This window comes from Pygocentrus nattereri, chromosome 7, assembly GCF_015220715.1.
Source record: "Pygocentrus nattereri isolate fPygNat1 chromosome 7, fPygNat1.pri, whole genome shotgun sequence".
Lineage (NCBI taxonomy): Eukaryota > Metazoa > Chordata > Actinopteri > Characiformes > Serrasalmidae > Pygocentrus > Pygocentrus nattereri.
In genome coordinates, this window is record NC_051217.1 from 38,894,858 (window position 1) to 38,922,357 (window position 27,500).

General features: G+C 40.6%; 1 protein-coding gene across 1 annotated transcript in view; it reads right to left on the reverse strand.

Annotated features, from left to right (window-relative positions):
• The window catches only part of kcnab1a (potassium voltage-gated channel, shaker-related subfamily, beta member 1 a), a 245,703-nt gene that overhangs the window by 214,287 nt on the left and 3,916 nt on the right, over positions 1 to 27,500 (reverse strand). The window contains exon 2 of the mRNA XM_017715430.2: positions 23,398 to 23,468. Coding sequence (XP_017570919.1) covers positions 23,398 to 23,438 — 41 coding nt within the window. The 5' untranslated portion in view covers positions 23,439 to 23,468. The remainder of the gene's footprint in view (positions 1 to 23,397; positions 23,469 to 27,500) is intronic.

Below are 27,500 nucleotides of genomic sequence, written 5' to 3' on the forward strand. Positions count from 1 at the left end.
CTTGCCCCGGCCACAAAGCTTCAGGTACCAGTTGGTCTCGATCTCCCTGATCAGCAGAGCTCTTCGTGCACGTGCCAGCGCCACCTGCTGGCTGTGGCTGTGAGCACGGCCTTCGCGGGAGTTTTCTTGAGTACTGTTGCGCTGACTGCGGCTCGCCAGGGATGCCGCTGACTGCCTGCGGTGCCTCAAGGTCTCTTCAGGACCTCCCCGGCCCACCGAGCTGCTCCGGGCCGCGATCATGACTGGAGAAGGCCCAAGACCACCATCCCCCGTTTACCCAACCGAGGGAGCACGGGGGAGAGTGTTTACTGTCGCAACACTGAGTCAGTCTAAAACAGTCCCCACACCAGAAATGTTCACACTTTCTTCTCCTCATTCACCTCCCTCTATCTTGCACGCTATCTGTGCCTGATCTTAGCCTCGCACCTCTCTTATAACCTCCTCATGTCCTCAAGCTGAAACTGGATCTGGCTGAGAGTCGGGGCAAGCCTGTGATGGGTGAGGTTAAAGCTGGGTGAGGCAGGGAAACTGCTTGCTAAAAACCTTTCAACTGTTGAAAGGTTGACCCTACGCAGCTTTTTTTTCATAGAAATTCTATAGGCCTCAGGTTAAGGGTTCCATTACAGAGCAAGACATCCAAGCATACAGTATTTATGGGATGATTCAGTGGAAAACCAAAGTTACACACTTTTCTAATTACATTAGATGTAATAAAACAACCAAGACATATTTGGTGTCCAAATTCTGCTTTTTTTTTTTAGTTCCGGACCTTCAAAGCTAATGTTACTAACACTAGAAATCAATAGTCACCCAAATATTTTCAGCGAATGCTTGCCCAAAACATTTCTCAACCTGCACAAACCTCCAGGTCCAGGTCTTCATTAAGGTGGCACAAACTTGCCAATGTGATGTAGGACACAGTGTGACTTATGAGCTGTACAAGAGAACAAAGCTTTTAACAACAGGTGATGTCTGTGCTACATTAATGAAGACATTAATGAAGGATGCAGTTAATTGGGTTGAAAGCCTAATATTTGTTAGCAACTTACCTAAAGAATCAAATTTGTACCAAACATTTCTTCACTACAAATGGATAAAAATAGTTTTTCCCCCTTTTAATCTATGTTCGTTCCAGTTCCCAGTCCACCATTGTGTATAGTGACCAAGTAACATTGTTTTTATCTTTAAACAGATGTTTATTGCACAAAGTTACATTAGTGACATGCTATTGAGCTGAGGAAGCATGCCATCTCAGTAGCTGTCACCCAGCAGGACCCAAACAGCTAACAAAGCCCTGGATCATCCATCTCATAAACTCCAACACAGGCTTGGCTGCCAAGACACAGACTTACTGTTGAAAACACCACACGTTCATGTGACAACGTTTAAAGTTGTCTTAAAGCTTCTAAATTTATCTTGAACTTAGCACAGTCATTGGTCTGTGCGCCTTCACACCATTCCTCATTCCTAACACCATGAGATCAGTTGCATTTTCCTGTAGGAACAGCTTTTGCCGCCCTGAGCCCATTAAAGCACCACTGCTTCCATAGAAACAGTGCTAAGGCACGTAGGCATGTTGAGGGTACCATTGCACACTGGAGCAACTGGACAACGACTCGAATGCCTAATGAGGGGAATAAATATTATATTTAAGTTGTAGATTTTATAATTCTAATTGTTATTTTTCAAATCCATGCTCTTAATTTGATATGTATGTATCCTTGGCCAAATGCTTTTAGAGCAAAATTGACAGGTTTTTGTAGATATCAGAGTCGCTGCTAGCTTGAGATTGGCCCAATGACCAAAAATATCCCCATATATCCAATATATGTGTCCCAATAATGAACTGGGAAAGAGCTAAGATAAACAGAATGGTTAAATATATCTTGAAGGCTCTTTATTAGTCATATTTTGTGCATGAAAACCAACATAATCAATAAGGTAGCCTTATAGGTTTATGCATGCCCCCTAGTCGCCATTACATCAGCGAAACACAAATCTAGTTGAAACTTTTTAATGAATATGACCAAACAAAGGTAATTCTGTTTTAGGATTAACTGGGACACTTGTGTAAATTGTTGTGACTCAATGTTGAGCTGCTACTGAGCAATACGAGGCAAGACCCCACCCCACTGTGAGTTCACCACATGTAATAGCTAATGTTACTAGTCTAGTCACAACTTATTTCACCTTGTAAAAACAGGTCAATTTCACCTCTGCAATCTAAGCCATCAGTGCAGTGAAACACCACATACACACACTAGGGGGCAGCCCTATTCACAGTTGGGGGTTGGGTGTCTTGCTCAAGGGCACCCCAGTCACATAATGTCGGCTCAGGGGAGGCTAGTTCCCTAACCTCCAGCCCGTGACTGCCCCCCTATGAAAGTTCTGCCCCACTCCTGAGACTGGACACCTTGAACAAAACAATTTGTAATGAACTATTCTCACTGCCACTTTGACATTTTTTACCCAGAAACATATAATAATAACTGTCTATTTGGACTCAGGAGCAGGAAATGAGTTTTTGAATAATGACCACATTTATTATCAGCACTATGACAAGAAATAAAGCAAGCACTGAACTTTACCGGTGTTTGCAGGATGCATGAAAAACTTTCTGACCTCTTAGAATTCTTCTTAGACCTCTTCTACGTCTGGGTCGCAGGGGGGTGCTGGAGCCTATCCCAGCTGACATCCGGCGGAAGGCATGATACACCCTGGACAGGACGCCAGTCCATCACAGGGCAGACAGACAGACACATTCACACACACTCGCACACCTAGGGGCAATTTAGCATGTCCAATTGGCCTGACTGCATGTCTTTGGACTGTGGGAGGAAACCGGAGAACCCGGAGGAAACCCACGCAGTTTTAAATAAATATTTTTAATTAAATTTTAAATAAAAAATAAATAAATATATATATTATTTTATACCTAAATATTACATCTTCAGAAGGTATATGTCTATGTATCTGCCCTGTGGTGGACTCGCAACTTGTCCAGGGTGTTGCCTGCCTTCTGCCAGTTGACTGCTTGATAGGCTCCAGCCAACCTCCCCAACCCAGAAGGATAAGCGGTTTAGAAACTCTGTGTGTGTGTGTGTGTGTGTGTGTGTGTGTGTATGTATTTAATCTTCATTCCTAATAACACACAAAGCTTTTTTTAACCCAAAGTGTACACAGTGGTTTACAGTGCCGTATCTTAAATAAGCAAATGTTTTAAACAGCCAAGATCACTGATGCAAAAGTATGTGAACTTCTAGGATAATGTCAGATTGAAGAGAGGTCAGTTAGACTTAAGCGCGCCTACACTCTCAGAAAGATACTAAACTGTCCCTGTGGTCCCCTCAAGGGTACATCTCAGTACCTTTAGTCAGGGAACATACTAACTGTGCCATAATCCACTGAAATACTTTCTAGGTTGTATTGACTCCACACACCCTGTCTCGGCTTTTTATTTTATAGTTCCGTTTTAAAACATTCGGTTATGAAAAGGTACAAATACCTGGAAAAACTTCTTTAATGTGCACAATTGGTCCTTAAAACCACTGTTGTACCTTTGAGGGGACATTTACATTGTTTGTACCTGCACAGAGCCTTCATTTCTAACAGTATATTAGACAGCTGCTCAACTTCACATCAAAACTGCTTTTTAAATATACAGTTTGCTCACCTTCTCTTCAAATAAGGGCTACTAAGAGCCCAGCTAAGAATTAAAACATCATGTTCATGAGAGTAAAGTTGTGGTCCTAAGGGGGTCCTGAACATTGAAGAACACCCTGAGTACCCAGAGAAACAAAGTGCACCAATATAGTAAGTGGAGCTGATAAAATGGACAAAGAGTGTAGAAACAAGGAGGTGGTCATAATGAAGTGGCCAGTCAGTGTATAACATTAGAGGGATGCTCATTTACATATCAACAGTATTTTAATTATATATATATATATATATTTATATATAATATTATAGTATATTTAAGGTCAAAGCCACTTAAAACCATAAACTTTTTACAAAGCAAAGCAATAACATTTCAATACAAATGGCCAAAAGAGTTGAATATGCAAATGACTCAGCATGATTTCTTCCTCAAAGTCCCCCAAAGTACGGAAGAGTTCGGTCTCCACTGGCTACAAAAAATTGGAGAAAGTAAAGCTTGTTGGTGTTAAAATGCTGCTATGAGCATCGAGGGAGGTGATTTCATGCTCGAATGTGCTGGAGAGGAGGAGGAGAGGAGCAAAACAGCTGTACAAGCAAGAAGAAAAGCAATGAAGAAGTAATGATTCTGTGTAGGTCCTTCTAACCCCATGCAACAGACAGACACGCGAAGGTTACAGATACAGATCCTCCAGATACACTTTCTCCATCTTTACTGCTGTGAACTGCATGTACACATGACTGCATTTGTTTACATTCATTTTTAAATTCTGATGAAAAGGAGATTTTGGGTTGCAGAATAAGAGGGATCAGTGGAAGTACAGAGGGGGCTCACAGTAAGGCTGCCTGAGTCAATGTATTTTCATCGTTATGATGATGAGTTGATGTAATGAACAGATTGTTATGTGGACCAATGGAACTAACCAGATAGAAATGACATTATATTCCACGCAGCTCACACCGTGCTCTCCTGCATATACAGCAAGTGACTTAACCACTCTGCTATAAAGCCAAACAGCAAAGCACGCACAAGCCAAAATACCCTATCCTATACCATTAACCTCCAAAATGCTTTAAATGTGATGATTATTCCCACTCTCCGCAGCCCGGTTTCAATCCAGTGGGTGAATTATATTTAAACGAATAACAAAAATTCTGGCCAAAGCTATGCAAATAAGGCTGAGATATTGGTGCAATTTAATGAAAATGAAAATTTAATGTTAAGCAGTTCCTCTGTGCTGTTTTGTTTAGTTTTATGAATGTGGGCTATTTTACACCGTATCATTATGACCACCTGTCTATCTTCATTTTATCAGCTCCACTTACTGTATACCTGCACTTTGTAGTTCTACAGTTACAGACTGTAGTCCATCTGTTTCTCTGCTACTTTGATTCTTCAGTGGTCAGGACCCCCATGGATCCTCATAGAGCTGGTATATATATGTGTGTATATATATATATATATATATATATATATATATATATATATATATATATATATATATATTCAATTCAAGTTAGTGAGACTTTTTATTCCTCATTATTTTTGTTTTGCACTTTGCACAACAGTGAATAGTACATTTCTGCTTTTCCCTCAAAGGGGAGGTTAGTTAGTTTTTACACAGCAGAAAAAGAACTCTGAACTTGTCACTCACCCAGTCAGAGGCACATTATTATAATCATGATCTTTTGCATCATATTTGCCTCATATTATTACTGCAATATGCAGAGCATCTCATTTTATATCCACATCATGCAGTAGTAGCTCAGAGTGATATATACCTTATATATTATTAACATATAATGATTAATTCTCCTGTATAGTTATGGATGAGGCAAGCATGACAGTGCACATAATATTCTCTGTAAAATTACTGCTGTTAAATTGACTTTACAAATTAAGGGTCCACATGAGCCCAGAGTTCAGACGAGACCTTTTGTGTGTGTTCAGTGAGTGGTAATTTATTCTGGTGAATAAGTAAAGCTAGAACATGTCACACCTGTGGTATGTTTGTCTAAACACAATGTATTCTATTATTGTGCCAACACAGAAGTTTTACCTGCATAGGTACTTAATAACATGTGTATAAACATTGAATAACAATTAGAAAAAAGCAATTCTTGAATTTTTTCAGTGGCTTATGCCTTTAATGCCATAAGATCAGAAGCTCATGAGATCCTGAAGTTAATAACATTGTTTTGACATTAAGTAACAAACATTTGTCCCATTTGTAACATCATTAGAAAGCATCATCCATGAATAGTGTAACTTCAAAGAACACCATATTTCATATCTCAGGTTAATATATTTCTGCTCAAGTACAAAAGTGCTGTCTGTGTTAAGGAGCCTTGTGTCTCCACAGATATGAACAAGTATTCGCGACGCACTAAAACAAGCAAAACTATAGACACAGAACTTCTAGACTGACTAAATGTCAGATGTGCATGTCACTAATATGTTTAAACATTGCTTTATAAATATTGTTGCTTGTTATGATGCCCCCATGTAGGTAGGCATCAAAATAAGTGTAGCTAAAAATTTTTGTCCTATATTTTTATTACTTTTATGAGTGAATACTATGCCAGTCAAAGGGGGACGCACCTCCTCGAATGTATGTTTCTCATAAAAAAAGGTAAAGATTTAGAAGAATTAGTTTTTTACATGGAATTTTTAATATTAGTTTGAAATTCTCTATTTTAAAAAAACTCATTTTATATGTATATATATATATATATATATATGTGTGTGTGTGTGTGATGGACTGGCGACCTGTCCAGGGTGTATCCTGCCTTTCGCCCGAAGACTGCTGGGATAGGCTCCAGCACCCCCCCCCGCAACCCTGATGGAGAACACACATATATTTATATATATATATATATATATATATATATATATATATATATATATATATATATATATATATATGTGTGTGTGTGTGTGTGTGTGTGTGCGTGTGCGTGTGTCATTACTCTGGTCCATCCTTCATGAAATTTACACACAATGTAAAGGCCAACATTTTCAAATTATGTCAAAAACTGAAAACTATACCAAAAATGGAGATACGAGGTTTTATTCCAACAGCAGCGATATTTATATATATATATATATGAATCACTTGTACTCCTTGAACTATTAATTATCATTAATTAAACAGAGAATATGTGGACTCTTACTTTTGCTTTACTTCACATCTATTCAGAAGTGTTCAGAATTTTGACTGGTACTTTATGAATCAGCAGTAACTGGACACCTTTTCTAGCCATTTTCCTGTGGGTCACTTTCCCAAATATGAGCGCTATTGGCAAGGCTGAATAATTCACACTGCTAATGGTTACCTGTTCTGAGTCTAGTGCGCATGAGACAGGGTTACGGCGCTGCCCGCTCTGGGTTTGGTGATGATCATTGGGATGGAAAGAGAGGGATCAGATAGAAAACAGAGAGGGTGAGGACATCAGAGCCTGACGTAGGTGGGTTCACATGCGGCAGGAAGGAAACCTAAGCAGTGTGCAGGTCAGTCCCAGCCGAGTGACAGAGGTGAGAGCTCGTCGTTCAAGTTTGTTTGTGGCTGAAGGCTGAGAGGGTCAATTCGCTGAAGCATCAAGCCACGAGTTCAAGTCCCAGGCAAATTGACCCCTATGAGCCAGAGTCAAAGTGGAGCCAAACAAACACACAAACACTCAGTGCGGATTCCCTTGTCATATTACTTCTTGTTGTGTACAATCATAAGTCATTAAATATAGGATTACATTTTATTAACTAAACACCAAAATGTGTTTTTAGATATATCATTCAACATTTTTGCTAAATAAAACACTGATTTTCTCTTTACAGTCGTTTTTTGTAAACTGAGCTCATTAAGATTCCAGAATCTGGATATTCATTTTATTATAACTTCATTCTTAATGTTATACAGCTTTTCCAGAAATTTCAGAAATTAAAATTTAGAAAAACTCTGGTTGCCTTTGAAACCTTCAGAATTTAATGTTACATAAATCCTACAAATCATATTAAAATACTGTAGTTCATAGCTTGAAAACTAAATTGGATTTATTTTAGGGTAGACAAATGATTAAGATGATTCATTGCTTTGCTTCACGTAGATAATCGTGATTAATCGTACGTATTATTCGCATTGTTTTTCAAAGTCAGCCTCAAGGAAAGATCTTTTCCAAGTATAAAGTGGTGCATTATATTATAACTACATAAGTGGACAAAATAAGCTTCATACAAGAGTATTTATTACTTTCAGTCAGTTAATAACATTATTTGCATTGTGTTAATGCAGAGTTCACATAAACCTGAACCTGAAAATCAGATGATTTTCCAGTTTTCGTCACCGATATCCAGTGAGAGCAACAGCGGCTGCATGTTTCATTGACTGTATATGGCTTATATATATAGTCAAAGATTCTAACCCCTCTGTGATTGTAGCCTCTTATTGTCATTTGTACAGTATCTCAGCTTTCCACTTGGCTGTTGCTTTTGTTAGTTTGCTGCTTGTTGATTAATCCAGATGTCTCTAAAGAGTACTGTCCAGCATAATCTGCTGAAGATAAAGATATTGCATTAAAAAACATTTAAAAGCTTTTTTTTGAATGGGAGGCCTACAATCATTCTATCATAGCAGCATACAGCGTGCTACAACTACATATGATCTAAAGCCAATCTGTCAAACACAAGTATGTTCATTTTCTGATATTAGCTTGCTTTGCAATGAGCTGCATTACAATGCCCAGAATGCACTGTGATGTTATGCGCTTAAGCTCTCCTTCTCCAACAATAATTTATGGGTGAGTGGTTACACCTCAATTCTACCACACCAGTCTGATCACCAAACACACTAGCTGCATTTCAGCTCAGACATTGATATTCCAAGTATTAATGAACTTGGGGGCTAACGAAGTATCAGAGAAACAGATGGATGTAAGTAAGTCTGTAACTGTAGAACTACAAAGTGCAGCTATACAGTAAGTGGAGCTGATAAAATGGACAATGAGTGTAGAAACAAGGAGGTGGTCATAATTTGATGCCTGATTGCTGAGCACAACAAGACCCTTCTGTGTCACCATGACCCCACCAAAGATCATCTCTGTGTGTAACATCATCTGCTCTGACGTCACTGCAGTAACACACCTGAAACACATATTCACATCCAAGCAGCTTCATTACATGCATTAGAAGAATCATCGGCCTAATCGAAAAGGAAAAATGATATCCAATAGAGCGCAGCCCACCAGTCTCAGTCTTCTGATTATGCCAAGTGTACAGGGTCCCAACTCTAACACTCATTATCCATCAACAATGCATTGCCTACTGTAACAATTTAAAAGCAACTCAGGAAAACTACATTCTTTAGTAAAGGCAGTGGTTCTATAATGAGCTCTAGACAGAACCATTTCATGCTTTGAATTTGAGCATGGAATGGTTCAAAATAGAACATGTGGTTATAAACAGAACCACTGCCTTAACTAAAGACCCCTTGAAGAACCATCCATCCATCCATCCATCCATTTTCTAAGCCGCTTCTCCGTCAGGGTCGCGGGGGGATGCTGGAGCCTATCCCAGCAGTCTTCGCCCTTCCGCCCTTGAAGAACCATCATTTTTAAATGTGTAACTTTAGGTCTGACACCAATATGAAACAATAAAGCTGCATGCTGACTCTTCCATTGGTTAGAATGTCAGAATCTAAACTGGCAATAACATAACTAGCAACTGATAGTGGGTCTTAGAGACATCACAAGCAGAAGCCTCACCAATGTGTTCCAGTCAGTTGTTAGAGATGGAAAACAGCAGTGGCAGCTCACTGCCAAGAAGCTTTATTGAACGAGTCACTGTAAAACTGCTACATATAAGGTACAATATGTGTTAATATGTCCATTACATAATCCAAATGAAACACTGAAGGTCTTTCGCCACCTTTAAATACCCATATTTAACCCCTTAAATGACCAGGGCTCACCAGCAGGCCCAAATTTTATTACACACTTCTGTAACCTAAAAATAGTTCAAACAGTTTGCAATGAAGTCTCTATGGTTACTGAAAAATAAGACTTAGTATGTAATAAGCCTGAGATTTTAAAGGGTTAATCTGAAACAGCCAAAAAATGTCAGTTTAGCACCAACGTACTTGTACAATGTCATACAGTCATGGTTCACCACTGATATATGTAAGCACCCATATGTAATGATAATGTCCCATGTGCATGTATATGAATACCTATATGTAATTATAGGTAAGAATATTAACAACTATGCCCTACTACTACTAGTGATAATACTACTCCGGCCTGGTTCATAATATCGCATGTGCATGCCCTCAGTGGTAGCCTTAAGGATTCTACAACAAGGCCTGACAAAAAAAAAAAAAGTGTTGGGGAAACATTGCACTGCATTTTGTACTGGTAAAATACACACAGTGTAAACTACGTGATTGTCTAAAATGCTGTGCAGCAGTTGCACACACATTTCAAACGGCTGGTTTTCCATCCAACAGCAGGCGGAGGGTGTTTTAATCTCCTGACCTCTCACAAGCAGCGAATTAAAAGGCAGATTTTTGGCCTGGAGCAGCACGCAATGTGCCCCTTGATGAAACAGGGTGATGGAGCACCATGGCATTAGAAACGAGGAGAGGACAGAGGGGAAAAAACAAGTTGCAAGCAGATGAGGGGGAAGAATATTATCTGCAATACTGCAGCAAGAGATGGAGAATCCTCCCTGCAGTCCACAAACAAATTCTGCGAATTGTAATTCCCTGAGTGACGTTTCCAGCTTGTTCATGATTGGCTCTCACTCAGATTCTAGGCTCAAATCCTGTCCAATGTATTGCTGGGCTTTTTTCTTCTTGGCCTGGCATGGAGATAAGAGTGGAGTGAGAGCAAGGGACCGACACCCTCGCCAAAATAAGCTGCCGTGCTTCTGAAGAAGAGGAACACAGTACAGCACACATTGCTGATGAGTGTTTGTTATTCATTGTTGTGATATCGACCTTTGCAAATACTTAAAACTGCAGGAATCTGTATATAAACTGAAATAAGCCCTCTTAACAATCCCAGTGGCTGGGGATCCATCCTCCTTCAACAGTATTGTGTTATAAACACATTTTCTAAAATTAAGGAGCTAAATTGTCACTGGGGCAGTGCCCATGTTGTTACTGAGGTGGTCCTCTCGGGAGTACATCTCAGCACCTTTTGTCAGGGAACATAATTGTACCATAATCCATTGAATCCATTGTCTCCAGCCTTTTTATTTTATTGTTCTGTTTTAAAGCATTAGAGTATGAAAAGGTACAAATATGTATTTTTCACCTGGAAAATATACAGTTGGACCTTAAAACCACTGCTGTACCCTTGAGGGAACATTTACATTGTTTGTACCTTGATGAGTGAAAAATGTACCTGCACAGAGCCTTTAATTCTAATTTAATTTCATTAATTTAATTTCTAATTTAATTATTTATAACTGTGTAGGGATGAACTATTTCATTTACTAAATAGTCTGAAAAACACATGACACAATAAATGAATTCAGAAATCATGAACCTGCCTCAGGTATTTACCTGACGCATAAACAAAGCATTAGTTGGTTGAGTGAGGCTGTAGCGTATTATTAGTAGCCGTAGATACGGGCATAATAATAGCCCCTTTTCCACTGCATTGGCTTGACTCGCCTCACTTTTTTGGTTTTCCACTGGGCAAATCTGGTACCTGGTATTATTTTTGCTATGACCACCATTGAGGTTCTAAGCAAGCTGAGCCTATAACAAAGAGTGATGAAAATACACTACAGATTGCTGATTTAAAAAACGCATATGCTAATGTTAGCTACCAGGTTAGCATACCCTCTTGCATGACCTTTGAGCAACCAGAATCATCTTATGAGACCCCAAGGACCCAACCAGTCTGGTTTCAAAACTAGCACACTCAGCAGAAACTGCTGAGAAGCTTCAGTCAGCAAGATCAGCCAAACTGTCATTTGTTCTGATTCTTCTTGACCTCTCAGCAGCTTTAGACACGGTCAAACATACAATACTTCTAGACATCCTCACCAACCTGGGAATCACTGATTCTGCGTGGAAGTTTTTCAAGTCCTATCTGGAGAGTCGCTTTTATGAGGTAACATGGAGAGGATCCACATCCTCTCCATGCAGGATCTCCACTGGTGTCCCACAAGGCTCAGTAGTAGATCCTCTTCTCTTTTCACTTCACACTAGTTTTCTTGGTGATGTAAAATCCTCTCATGGCTTCTCTTATCACTGCTATGCTGATTACACTCAACTAATGCTTTCTTTCTCATGTTCTGACACACTGGATTCCAGTCGCATCTTGGCAGGTCTCACTGACATTTCTTCATGGATGACAGCTCACCACTTGAAGCTCAATCCTGGCAAGACTGAGCTGCTATTCATTCCTGTAACTACAGTTCCTCATCACGATCAAGCTTCAAGTACAGCTTGACTTGACCCGCCATCCTTCAAGACACGTGGAAGACAAGCATCAAGACTTTTTTTGTATTGGCACCCAGGTGGTGGAACGGACTCCCACTGGCTGTCCAAAGCATAGAGTCTCTCAGGGTCTTCAAACACAGACTGAAGACACATCTCTTTATACAACACTTAACTGAGCACTGAGTAAGTATTTATTGCAATTAAGTTGCAGTTAAGTATTTAGTGTACAGCACTTATTGAAATGTATTGCAATGAGCTGTGTTTCTTTTGTCTGTGCATCAACATGGGCTTTTGTTTCTAGCAGTATCTGAGCTCAGTAGTACAAAATAGCTGGTACCAAAAGTGAGTCCAGTTGAGTCAAGTCGAGCTAAGTTGAGTCAATTCGTCACATGCAGTGGTAAAACAGCTACTGTGAAAAGTGCAAGTCCACTGAAGAGAGAAAAAGTACAAAACTTGACCTGACTACATATAATTCCTGGTCCATGACTGGATTCAACTTGGACTTGCACCTAAGAGACTTTAGACTAGACTTGGACTCACACTTCAGAGCCTCCAGACTCGACACCCAAGAAACCTGAGAGTTGACTTGGAATCGACCAACAGAGACCCATGACTTGCTTGCATCAAAGAGCCTTGCATCAAAGAGCCTTGCATCAAAGAGCCTTGAGACTTGATTTGGATTAGGCCACCAGAGACTCGAGACTCAACCCCCTTTACCAGTTTCATTTGGACTGATACCTCAGAGACCCAAGACTCAAACTCAGAGTCACACCTCTGAGACCTAGGACTCAACTTGACTCACACCAAAGAGACTCGAAACTCAACTCTGATACAGATCCCAGAGACTCAAGACTCAACTCAAACTCACACATCAGAGAAACAGTACTTGCCTTAGACTTGTGCATCAGAGACTCCAGACTCAACATGGACTTGCACTTAAAAAATTCAAGACTAGATTTTGACTCACACCTCAGAAACTCAATACTCACTTTTGACTCACACTTCAGAGTTGACTGGACTTGACTTAAAGATGCACCTCAGAGAGCCAGTACTCGACTTAGACTCAAGACTCGACTCAGCCTGGACCACATATCTTGAGATTCAACTTAGATCACTCCAGAGACTCAAGGCTTAAGCATCCCAAAGGCTTTGAGACTCGAATTGGGCTCACACCTTAGAGACTCGAGACTCAACTTAAACTCACACTTCAGAGAATGTCCTTTGGGGACTTACACCCCGAAGGCTTTAAGACCCAACTCAAAATCACACCCCAGAGGCTCAAGATTTGACTTAGACTCATACCTCAAATGTGAGCATCTTGACCAATCGCAGTTATTTTAGTTGCAGGTGATGTGATGAAACAAGGTGTTCAAGTATCCATATCGTGCAGCCCTGGAATTTTCAGTCACATAGACCTAGTGTTGGGCACGTTCGCTTCATCTATCACAAGGCCAGAGGGTAGGAGTCTATAATCCTGCCACTATAATGGCATTGACTCATCAGTAATGGAGTTAGAAATAATTGCCATGGACCCAGGGGCTTTAACCGAGGGAAGTGTCATCATTTCAAGTATAAAAGAGACCGACAAATGAGAGAGAAGATCTAATGAAAAAATGAAATCACTCCTTTTAAGAGTGATCCTCAAGAGTATGAAAACTAAGGGCTTATTTCCAGCAGTTACAGTTCAGCAGATGCACCAGAGAGTCTGTGTGAGTGATAATACAGACCAGTCAAAACAGAATGAAAGAAGGACAGAGAGAGAGAGAGAGAGAGAGAGAGAGAGAGAGAGAGAGAGAGAGAGAGACTGACTCAAAAAGTAAAGCCATTTCAGTTTGGTTACTAACAATAAGATTAGATATGCTGGGCATATTATTATTACATATAAGTATTTACATACATCAGGCATAGATCAGGCATAACATTATGATCACCTCCTTGTTTCTACAGTCATTGTCCATTTTATCAGCTCCACTTACTGTATAGCTGCACTTTGTAGTTCTACAGTTACAGACTGTAGTCCATCTGTTTCTCTGATACTTTATTAGCCCCCTTTTACCCTGTTCTTCAATGGTCAGGACTCCCATGGACCCTCACAGAACAGGTACTATTTGTGTGGTGGGTCATTCTCAGCACTACAATAACACTGACGTGGTGGTGGTGTGTTAGTGTGTGTTGCGCTCGTATGTGTGGATCAGACACAGCAGTGCTGCTAGAGTTTTTAAACACTCACTGTCCACTCTATTGGACACTCACTCCTACCTTGTGAGTCCACCTTGTAGATGTAAAGTCAGAGACGACAGCTCATCTGCTGCTGCACAATTTGTGTTGGTCATCCTCTAGTCCTTTATCAGTGGTAACAGGATGCTGCCCACAGGACGCTGTTGGCTGGATATTTTTGGTTGGTGGACTATTCTCAGTCCAGCAGCGACACTGAGGTGTTTAAAAACTCCAGCAGCACTGCTGTGTCTGATCCACTCAGACCAACACAACACACACCAACACGACATCAGTGTTACTGCAATGTTGAGAATGATCCACCACTCAAATAGTACCTGCTCTGGTCCATGAGGTTCCTGACCACTGAAGAACAAAAGGGGGCTAACAAAGTATCAGAGAAACAGATGGACAACAGTCTGTAGCTGTAGAACTACAAAGTGCACCTACATAGTAAGTGTAGCTGATAAAATGGACGAATGTAGAAACAAGGAGGTGGTCATGATATTATGCCTGATCGGTGTACAGTGCTGTGCAGAAGTCAGAAATCACCAAAATGACCATTAAGTACAACTTATTCAATTTTCTGTGCCACAAAAAGCAAGAAACATATTTATCAGAACACACAAGCCTCCAACACTGAGTATAATATCAAATCTATGTCCACACTTTTATACATGTATATATCCATATATCCTTATATTTTAAACACATTTGGGATGTTATTATGACATGTAATTACTCACATATAGCAGTATCAAGCCGTGGGTACTAGACCTAGGCCTGTAATTCAGACTGTAAATGTTCAGACAGTCCAAACTGAAAACCCACCTTTACCATTGACCATTGACCTGATTTCTGGCAGCATTTCTATGGGATTCTAGTAATATGTTAGCACTACACCAACAGTGATTCACATGAATGGTTTTTGGCCATCGTAGATTAAACACGGACATTTAAAGCTTGTAGAAGTTATTCCGTGTTTTATTTGAAGCTTGTATCACACAGATTAATGTACATTTTACCTTGTAGCAGTTTAGTAAAGAGCCCTGGCACAGAGCTGCTGATGTTTTTTCAATTTCTGACGACTGAAATGCATTGGTCAGGCACCCCCTCGCAGTCAGTGGGACTTCCAGATGGCCTAAAGTGATGATTTTTCTTCCAAAATTGGTCCCACCCATTGAAAATGAAATGTGGTTGGTAGATTCCGCTGTCACTTTGTAATTATGCAGGTGGGTTCTGACGTTAGGCCTTCAGTTCAGTGCCTGAAGTCCTAGCCAATAGGAGAGCTCACCTGCTTGTTTGGGCCTAGATGCTATGGAGAAAGAAATCTGAGTAATTTCCCATTGTGTGTTTCGAGAATTTCCAACATGCACTTTGTTATATTCTTCACAACTTTCATATTTCATAAGCTACATTCAAAAGGTGGATGTCATCTTTCCAGTCAAATAAACGGGTAGTCATTTTAAACCCTTATAATAAAAGAAGCTGAACGTACCAATTTTTTTTACTGAAAGTTTTACTGAAATGGTGAAATCTTTCCACAAATCTGGGCTATAAACTATAAACAGACAGCGTCTCTTCAGTGATCTGCTCTGTTATTAAATTGTTTTTATGAAATAATACAAAGAGCATCTGAGAATACATAGCCATATGTGTGATCATAAATCACATTTTCTATTAATTTGAGTGAAACTTTTACCAAAAAAAACCCAAAAATGATATTTTTTCATACAGTTACTGAAAAATTTGCCTCACGATTTGGTCGTGTAAATTCAGACGGACAAACCAAAATACACCCTGGAGAAAAAGAGGCTATGTAAAAAAATGTTTGATTTCATAGAAATCATTCAGGCTTCCTTGAAGGCCCTGAAATATCTAAACTACAGACGTATGATGTCCTGACAATGTAGAAAAACAAGTATGTATGTGTGTGAGCATTAGCTTGCCAGTATAAGTGAGACGTAGCCTTTCTCTTTCTACTCTGGAAATAATCTCACCCGAGCTAGACTGACCCACAGACATATCGTTTCGTCCACTTTGGTGTCACATTCATGCAGCCCAGTCACGATGCCTGACACACACCACTCACATGACGTCAGGCTGGGACTCGTCTCTACTCCTATTCTTAATCAGCCAAGCTCCTCACTCAGTTACAGGAGAAAAATGATCAGTTCTGTCTCCATCGAACTGCTGTGCTGTTGAGAACATGAGATCATGCTTTTATAACTGGGTCATTTTACAGAAACGTCCAGTTTTGTGTGCCTAGCATTTACAGATATATTACACTTCAAAAACATGTTCAGGTTAGGATTACCTAGATTTTAAAATAAAATAAGGTATTTTAACAATTACACCTTCTTGAGACTCAATTTAGCATATATTGGGTTTTAATCAATTATCTAGAAATCCAAGCAACCTCAGAAGTGCTCATCCCCACAGTCATGTGTAAAGGCTGAGGGCATATTTTGAAGAAAAATACTTTATCTGCAATTTTAACAACAACAATATATACGTGACAGTGGAATGCAGAAATGAAATGACAAAGAAAATGAAAGTTGTTGTGCCCAGGAGTCGGGTCACTGGTGTTACTGCATAACAGAAAATCTCTTATTTTGAAATAAAAGTTACACCGATGACATCACTTGACCTCCTTTTACCTGTTTTCTGAGGATCTATGAAGAAAAGCACATGGTGAGTCCACTCTGTCTTTTCAGTTATCAGAAATGTTCTCATTTAGCTCATGAAGTCACTGGTGTGACCAATTTATTCTTAGATCATTGTGAAAAAATAGAATATAAATGGATTAACTTTCACATTTTAGTGCATATAAACATGTAACGTGTGGTTTGATGCCCTGTAGCAGTTATTTTGTGTAAATGCATGTTCATTAAAAATGTCTCCGGTGTTACCTTTCTTACGCGTAACACCAGTGAGGATTGGTAACACCAGTGACACCGATGGAGAGAGAGAGAGAGAGAAAAGTGGCATTTCTACAGAAAGACCAGACTACTTTAGAAGACTGTACCATGTTTCTGGCTGGTTGCCAAGAGAGTTTGAGCATATTACTCTGAGACGTTCTTGCCGATGAACTCCTCCTTGACTACAACATCTCTTACATGATATTTAAAGCTCTTAATCTCCTATGCAGACAGACTAAGGCCGACCCTTTGCGAGAGAATTAGTATTCTCTGTTAGGCAAATGCTATCTATTTGGTTATTGATCACAGTGTCTAATCTATTTGATTACTGATTAGGGGAATATTTATTCAAAATCTCTGTCAAGATGACGACTACAAACGTATCCACAGCCTATATTCATTTCACTTCATTTAATCTAGTGAAAGAGGTAGTAACCTCATTTAGGATTCTTCATCTTGTTTGTTAGCTCTCTGAGAGAGAGAGAGATTAGAGAAGTGGCCTCTCTTTATACTGTTATCTAACCGTCACATCAGCTCGCTTCGGCAGTAGAGACGACACGAGAAGACAGGAGAGAAAATTACCGTCATTAGGCAGCTCCTCCTGTTGAATGCAGGCAGGCAGAGGGCCCTGCCGTTCTGAGCGTAATGTGCTGTGAATAGGAGCCATGATTACCAGCCACAGAGAGATGAAGATGCTGCCGTCAACCCCCAGAATTCCGAACAATAGGAACGGTCAATAAAGTAAGAACATTTGAGAGGGAAGTTGCCCCATAAAGCAGCTGTCAACAGTCTCACATCTATGGCCTGGTTCCAAATGCTTGGCAAGGTCCTATGAAGCCCCCATGCGGCATGGCTATAACAATGCCAAAGCTGCAGAATTAGCACTGCAATGTCTACAGCATAAGAGTGGTTGGTTGTTTGATTCTTTTCATTGCCACACAATCTGTCAGGGGTGATTGTTTCTGATGCATTAAGATGTAATCAACTCTGTCCTAGAGTTTACTCAGAATGGAGCAGTAAAGAAAAGCATCCACTGAGCGGCAGTTCAGCAGATGGAAATGTTTTATTGATGAAGGAGGTCAAGAGACAATGGCCAGGCAGTTTCGAGCTGACAGAAAGACTACGGTAACTCAGATAACCACTTAGTTGTGGTGAGCAGAAAAGCACCTCAGAATGCGCAACACATTGGACCTTGAGGTGGATGGGCTACAACAGCAGAACACCATGTCAGGTTCCATTTCTGTCAGCCAAGAACAGAAAACTGAGGCTGCAGTGGCCACAGGCTCACTGGACTAGAGTCTGGTCTGATGAATCTCTCCTTACTTTCCTTTTGATTGCCTCAAAAAAAAAAGAATATTCTTTGTTTGAATTATTGCTCCATTTCAAAGAGTCACTAAAGTAAGTTCCCAAAAAAGTGTGAAGAATTTTTACATTCTGCTTCTTCAAATCATCCATAATGTTCTCTCCTGTTTCTGATGCATTAAGCTGGAGCTCACTGTTACTGATAGATTCACCTCTTGGCCTCACTGTGCACATGTCACTACCCTTTATATTGAACAAAAATGAGTTTTCATGCTGCAGTAACTCAAGTATCATTCATTATTAGCGACAGGCTGATTAAAAAAAAGGTCAATGAACTCAAACTATAAATCTAGTATCTTTTCAACATTGATGCTCCCAAATATGCACAAATTTAACAATCAAGGTGAGGCAGAGTGCATGTACTACTGAGCTTAATTTGGGAAATTCTATGAATCAGAGTCATTAGAATGGGTCTAGATCAGAAAGGCATATACAATTGTACGCAAAAGTTTGGGTGCACATGGTAAATTGTTTTTTTTGATTTTCTAAGTTAAATTAACGCAATTACTGTTTATTTGCTGAATTTGACACTTTGGAAACAAAATGTGGTCTGTGTAAAAGCTATGACACATTTCATATCTTATATTGTTGATCTAAAGCATTTTTAATATATTCAATGGTGAAATTAACACCAGTTGAGGTAGTTTGAACGCTTTGTGATGGGAGGTAGGAAGCTCTGAGAGTTTCCTGTTGTCATGATATACATAGAGTCTAGATGTGGTGGAAAAAGGTTCAGGTGGACATATTGATTGGGATCAGGGGGATGAGCTGAGCTGGACGGTGCAACAAGAACCAAAACAAAAGCACATGGCTAGGTGGGCACTAGAGCTACAGCATGAAACCTAGAAGAGGAACGCATGAAAGACACATATGCCACAGTGCTAATTAGCCTTATAAAACCTAACATCATTGGCTTTGTGCGTGAGAGTAGTGTATATCCACGTCAGGTCATAGTAAACAATTAACTGATCGGGTGCCCACTGCTTGCCAGCCTTCTGGAACGTTTCAGTCTTCTGGACCGCATTGACCACCTTTGAGTTTCACACTGTACAATGCTGTGCTCACCTCACCTGCATGAAATGACCCTCCTGCTGCTGCTGCATAAACTCTTCTTCCAGCTGCTCCCTTTAGGGGTCGCCACAGCGGATCATCTGCCTCCCTTACTTTTACACCAACCATCTCCATGTCCACCTTCACTACATCCATAAACCTTCTCTGAGGTCTATCTCTTCTCCTTCTACCCGCCAGCTCCATCTCCAACATTCTTTGACCAATATATCCACTATTCCTCCTCAACACATGTCCAAACCATCTCAACCTGGCCTCTCTGGCTTTATCTCCAAACTACTCCACCTTCACTGTCCCTCTGATCTGCTCATTTCTAATCTTGTCCATCCTTGTCACTCCCAATGAAAATCTCAGCATCTTCATCTCCGCCTCTTTTAGACAGAGCCACAGTCTCCAAACCATACATCACAGCAGGACGCACTACTGTCTTGTAAACCTTCCCTTTCCCTCTTGCTGCTATCCTTCTGTCACACATCAGCCCTGACACCCGTCTCCTCCCACTCCATCCTGCCTGCACCCTCTTCTTCACCTCTTTTCTACACTGTCTATTGCTCTGGATGGTCGACCCAAGATATTTGAAGTCATCCACCTTTATGACCTCTACTCCTTGCATCTTCACCTTTCCACCTGCCTCCCTCTCATTCACACACATGTATTCCGTCTTGTCGCTACTGACCTTCATTCCTCTCCTCTCCAGTGCAAACCTCCACCTCTCCAGATTCTCTTCCACCTGCTCTCTACTCTCAGCACAGATTACAATGTCATCTCCAAACATCATGGTCCATGGAGCCTCCTGCCTGACCTCATCTGTCAACCTGTCCATCACCATTGCAAACAAGAAGCGGCTCAAAGCTGATCCCTGATGTAACCCTACCTTCACCTTGAAACCATTTGTCACTCCAACTGCACACCTCACCACTGTCTCACTATCCTCATACATGTCCTGCACCACCCTAACATACTTTTCAGCTACACCTGACTTCCTCATTCAGTACCACAGTTCCTCTCTTGGCACCCTATCATTTGCCTTCTTTAGATCCACAAAAACACAATGTAGCTCCTACTGACCTTCTCTGTACTTCTCTACCAACACTCTCAATGCAAAAATTGCATCTGTGGGACTGAAGTGTGAAATATGTTGCTAATCCTTTTTCATTTTCTTCTTTAAAAAATAGTCTTTTCTGACACAAGTGTTGATGTTCTGTGCATATCAAAATAAACGTAACAATGAAACATCATGTTATTCCAGGAGAAAAGAACAGTAAAAGGCAGAAATAGCTGACTTTTTGGGTTAATTGTTTACAAGCCTTTGCATCATTACTCAGGGTTTTTATTATTGCAGTAAGTGCTTGCATAATAGAATAGGCTGGGTCAAAGCAGACATTACAGAACAGTGACCGATACTTCCCTTTGGGACTTCTATAATACAATCACTTCAAGCACCGAGAAGGACAGAAAGCAATTAAGTGTCAGTAACTAATCTGATGCAAATTTGATCTGACAGGTGGTGGGGACCAATGCCAAGAGTTGGAAGACGGTCAGGCTTTCTCAGTAAATAGACCGCTAATACAGGCCTGCACAGAGTAACGCCGGGGAGCGATGATGAGGTGGACACATACGCTGAGAGAAACGAGATTTATTAAGGGCAAATCCAATATCAGGGTCTACACAGCCCAGGGTCAACGAGCCAACACAGATGGAACAGAGGACAGACATGACGAAAATGAACACAGGAAAAACAAACAACGGAGGATGGAAGAACGACGCTAAACAATACAATACAAAGACCAAACAAAGACCAGCCAACTAACAGGGGAAAACCCAGGGCTTAAATACAAGGAATAATGAGGGTTAACAAGACACAGGTGGTTAACACAGGTGTTTACAATCAGGGGCAGGGTCTGGAAACAAGGGGGCAGGACCAGGAAGAAACAAAACAAGGAATCACATGGACAAGACCAAAACAAAGCAAAATCTCACTTTCATGAGATTAAAAACAACAAAAATGTCATGTATGATTCAGATAAGTCTGGACGTTGAATAAAAAAGGGACATATCTAACCGGTGCAGGATGCTAAGGGGCTGTGGGCCACTGCTATACACCAAGGCTTTTCACCTCACTAATTCAGCTGCCACTGTAACCACAGCCATTTACACAGCCTCTCAAGGGTACACGGTTTCCGGCCTCAGCACATAGCGACACCAAATCATGATGGTCCAGTAAACTGAGCTATAAATAGAGTATAGATCCATCTGCAGACCCGGAGACCCAGCCGCAGATTTTGACTGGCAGTTTCTGGACATGCTGTGGGTTTTGACAGATGGATCATGTTGGAATAAATATCATTTCAATGCACCCAAAGTCACATAGTTGTAACTGCTATGTAACAGTATTACTTCCAAAAGATTCATGTGTTCAAAGCTATGTTTGCCTTTTCATAAAAGTGTCATGATGTACAGCACATTCACTCAAAATACATTTCCTCAGTTGTCTGTTTCATACGTTTCTTTCTTTAGGTCATCTAACCATAAAATACAACTTCCTTCTCCCCCTTAAATCATTTAAATCTGAAAGATTATATATGCATATATACACACTGATCAGGCATAACATAATGAGCACCTCCTTGTTTCTACGCTCATTGTCAGTTTGATCAGCTCCACTTACTGTATAGCTGCACTTTGTAGTTCTACAGTTACAGACTGTAGTCCATCTGTTTCTCTGATACTTTGTTAGCCCCTCTTTACCCTGTTTTTCAGTGGTCAGGACCCTCATGGACCCTCACAGAGCAGGTACTATTTGGGTGGTAGATCATTCTCAGCACTGCAGTGGCACTGATGTGGTGGTGTTAGTGTGTGTTGTGCTGGTACAAGTGGATCAGAGTTTTTAAACACTGTGTCCACTCACTGTCCATTCTACTGGACACTCCCACCTTGTCGGTCCACCTTGTAGATGTAAAGCTGGAGACGGTAGCTCATCTGCTGCTGTACAGTATGAGCTTATCATCCTCTAGTCCTTCATCAGTGGTCACAGGACGCTGTTGTCTGGATATTTTTGCTTTGTGGACTATTCTCAGTCCAGCAGTGACACTGAGATGTTTAAAAACTCCAAACTGCACTGCTGTGTCTGATCCATTCGTACCAGCACCACACCACCAACACTTCAGTGATCCTGTTCCAAAATAGTACCTGTGCTAGCTCTGTGAGGGTCCTGACCACTGAAGAACAGGGTAAAAGGGGGCTAATAAAGTATCAGAGAAACAGATGGACTACAGTCTGTAACTGTAGAACTACAAAGTGCAGCTATACAGTAAGTGGAGCTGATAAAATGGACAATGAGCTTAGAAACAAGGAGGTGGTCATTATGTTATGCCTGATTGTGTATATCATGAAGGGTCAAACATATATTTTCAAATATTTACATGTATGGTACGCATCTGCCAATGGGTTTAGAATGAGATGTCATAAAAGCTCCTGTAGGTATAACGTGCATCCCAGTACTTTTGTCCATATAGTGTAGTCAGCATTTACGTCACAAAGGTCACTATATTTGACTAATATAAGTTGGATATTAGAGAAAGCCATGAAAATATATATTACATACATATCAGATTTTTGTGTGGTGCTATTATAGTCTACCTGAAAAGTAATTCACCTGAATGTCAGGAGCAGGAGAATGGTGTGAAGGCTTGTAGTGTTGAGAGTAAGTGTATAGGGAGCCTTATTTGCCCTACCTGTAGAGCATCTTCGGCCTTCTCCCTCTTTCTGCCTCCATCTCGTAAACCCTCACGGTCACGTGACACACCTGAGAAAAAGCAAACTACAGCGTTATACAGACAGTAAACACATCGCCTACCTAGCTTACTGTTTTGAATACAAAAGGATGGAGTCTGTTTTTGTATTGTGTGTGTGTGTGTGTGTGTGTGTGTGTTTTTAATGTTTCTGTGCTGGCTGAGGAGTTTGCCATTATATCACCCACTACAGCAGCGGAGAGTGACTTTCCCCCACATCTTCAATGCCTACCAGGCTGATTGTGAGCTTCCCTCTGGGCTAAGGACTTTTTCCAGGCTACAAAGCTTCCCAGGTACTTTATAGATGTGGTGTAGCATAACTAAAGTTGCTTGGGCAGCCCACTGCTGCCATACTAAGCCACAGCTACAAGGCTTTCTGGGCTGCCAGCTTGAGCTTTGCTACATCACAGTTATGAGGCCTCCTGGGGTGGCCACTGTAGCTACGCTTTGCTGCTGCTGCAAAGCTTCCTGGGCTGGTCATTTGAGCTATGCTCCACCACAATTACAACACTTCCTGAGCCAGCGGCTCGAGATATGCTACATTGCAGCTATGAAGCTTCCTGGGCTGACCACCGGAGCTACGCTATGTACCACAGCTCTATGGTCTCTTGGGCTGACCACTTCAACTGTTTTACATTACAGCCACAACCTTTTGGGGTGACACTGCGATTGTGCCAACCCACAGCTATGAGGATTACCAGGTTGGCTGCTCAAGCTGCATTACACTGCAGCTCTGAGGCCTCCAGGCAGAGAGGGACCACCAGCAATGGACGGTTTCTGGGCTAGCTAAGAGTATACTGTGATCTCAGGAGCTTAAATGTGTTTTTATACAGCATTTTACATAGTACTGAGCATGTTAAGACCAATGACTGAGTATAGGACTTAAGCGCATTTTTAGCTTTATGCTAACTTCTTCCAGGTGAGGATAAAGTCCCTAAGATGTATTACAGTGTGGGGAAGCAAGTATTCAGACACTTCTGGTTTTATCGCTTGATACATTTCCACAGTATATATTCACTTCAAATTTACAAACATGATGTCCTTTGACTTTGTACAATGAAAGCTGCAAAAACTAGAGATAAAATGTTCTTATGAAAACTTCTTGTCGTGTCATTACAAAACAAATTGCCATTGGTTGGGAAGATTTGATGCAGGCTTAGGGACACTTAGAAACAAACACATGGAAAAAAGCTACAGAGCCATAACAAAGACCTTAAACATCCCTGTAAGATATATTGTTTTAATTACATGCAATTGGAAGGTTTATGGAGCCACAACCAATCGTCCCAGAGTAGATTTCTCTCAGACTCTTCGGGAATGTAAGAGAAAAGCCCGCAGTGGCTTAAAAACAGTTGCAGAAAAGATTGACGACTTGACAGCAGGAACCACAGCTACAGAGAACAAGCAATGAACTGCACCACAATCACCCCCACTTCCAACACCCCGCACACAAAACCTCTGCTAAAAAAGAGATGTGTGTGTGTGTGTGTGTGTGTGTGTGTGTGTGTGTGTGTGTGTGTGTGTGTGTGTGTGTGTGTATATATATATATATATATATATATATATATACACACACACATACATACATACATACATACATACACACACACACACACACACACATATATATACACATATACATATATACACACACACACACACATATATATACACATATACATATATACACACACACACACACATACATATACATATATATATATATATATATATATATATATATATATATATATATATATATATATATATATATATATATATATACACATACATACACACACACACACACACCGGCCACTTTATTAGATACACCTGTTCAGTTGCTTTTTAACACAAATAGCTAATCAGCCAATCACGTGGCTGCAACTCAATGCATTTAGGCATGTAGAAGTGGTCCAGACAACTTACTGAAGGGCAGACCGAGCATCAGAACGGGGAAGAAAGGGGATTTAAATGACTTTGAACGTGGCGTGGTTGTTGGTGTCAGACGGGCTGGTCTAGTATTTCAGAAACTGCTGATCTACTGGGATTTTCACTCACACCCATCTCTAGGGTTTACAGAGAACGGTCCGAAAAAGAGGAGATATCCAGTGAGCGGTCAGTTGTGTGGACAAAAACGATTTGTTGATGTGAGAGGTCAGAGGAGAATGGGCAGACTGATGATAGAAAGGCAACAGTGACTCAAATAACCAACCAAAATCTCTGAGGAACGTTTCCAACACCTTGTTGAATTAAAGCAGTTCTGAAGGCAAAAGGGGGTCCAGCCTTTTACTAGCAAGGTACCTAATGTACCTAATAAAGTGGCCGGTTATTGTGTGTGTGTGTGTGTGTGTGTGTGTGTGTGTGTGTGTATGTATATATATATATATATATATATATATATATATATATATATATATATATATATATATATATATATATATATATATATATATATACACATATATAAGATGTATATATAGAAAAATAAGACAAATTGAAACAACGTACTCTGATTAGAGGAAAAGAAATAGAATTCTAAGGTGACTCAGCTCATTGCGGTTCTGCGCCTAAGAAAACTAAATCCACAGTGAAGCATGGTGGTGAGAGTATCATGATACAGGGCTGCTTCTCTGCAAAAATTACCAGGGCATTATAGGTCATTAAACGAAATATAAATGGAGCAACATACTAGGAGAATTTAACCTCATCTGTCAGCAAAGGTAGAAGATAAACGATTCAACAAGACAACAAACCCAAAACAAACAGCCAAAATAAGCCAAAATAGCTTGGAAGATTGGTGTCCAGCACAGTTTTGTAGTTTCTCTGCTCACACCCACACACTAAACCCACCGGACAACTAACACAAGAGTTGATTCAGTTGTGTTTGAGCAGGGAAATCACCAAACTGTGCTGGACACTTGCTCTCCAGTCCAGTCTCATTGAAAAGGTGTGTAAGACTTTGAGGGTCGAGCGAGGGACCCTTGTAACCTTGGGGAACGGAAGATAGTTGTGCAAAGTCAAAAGTCAGTGTGCATGTAAATCTGAAGTGGATATCTTGTCTTGTGCAAAAGTTTGGGCGCCCCGATTCAGTTAAGACAATCTACTGAGAACGCACCGCACATTTGAATACACCCTTACTGATTATTAGCTGAATGTATCATATTGGAGGGAAAAAAATCGACCATAAAATGTGGCCTGTGCAGAAGTTTCCATTTTTAGTTTCATTTTTTCCTAGTAAGTTAAAGTCAGCAAATGAATAGAACTTCTGCACTAAAACTGGCAGGAAACTGTTTCTGTAGATGTTTTAACTCATTCTCACCTAGAAAATCAACAAAAACTTCATGTGACCCAGTGGGGCTCTTTGGCTTTAGCTCAGTAACTCAGTGAAGTTTGCTTCTGCGCCCATCTCTCCTCCTCCACACCCAAACACATGTCCACACTTCACCAGCAGCTGTTGGCGGTGCGAGCTTGCTGATGAGAAATACGTGTGTGCCATGCTTCCCACGCTCCTGTGGTCACCCAGGCATGCATAGCACTGCCCCCTGCAGACCACAGTGCTCTCGTGTGGCAGCGAGAGAGAGAGCTCGGCTTTAGTGACTATTCTATATGAGTAAGCGTGTAATATGCAGCGCCACCGTACAGTGAGATACCGCTGAAAGACAGGTCTTCTCTCTCTAGACTGAGCAGTGATGAGATTGGGGAATTATTGCCATAATAAAGCCACCGGCATGGATTATTAAATATGCAGTAATACTCCTCATTAAAACTTGGCAAAATATACCATGCTGTAAAAATGAAACACTGAATTCATTAAAATGTTTCTTGAGCTGATCCAGTTGAACAGTTTAACATCCACAATTAAAACGAATCACTTTAAAATGTGCCAGTGTGTTTCACGGAGTGACTTTACCGCACTAATATTTTGATTGCAAAAACATTTCTGCATAACTGCAACTGCCTATAAACAGCCATGCCACACTACACCACACCACACCCAGCCCTGGCCTTACAAAGAATGAGGTTTTCCAAAAGTTTGAAGTTTT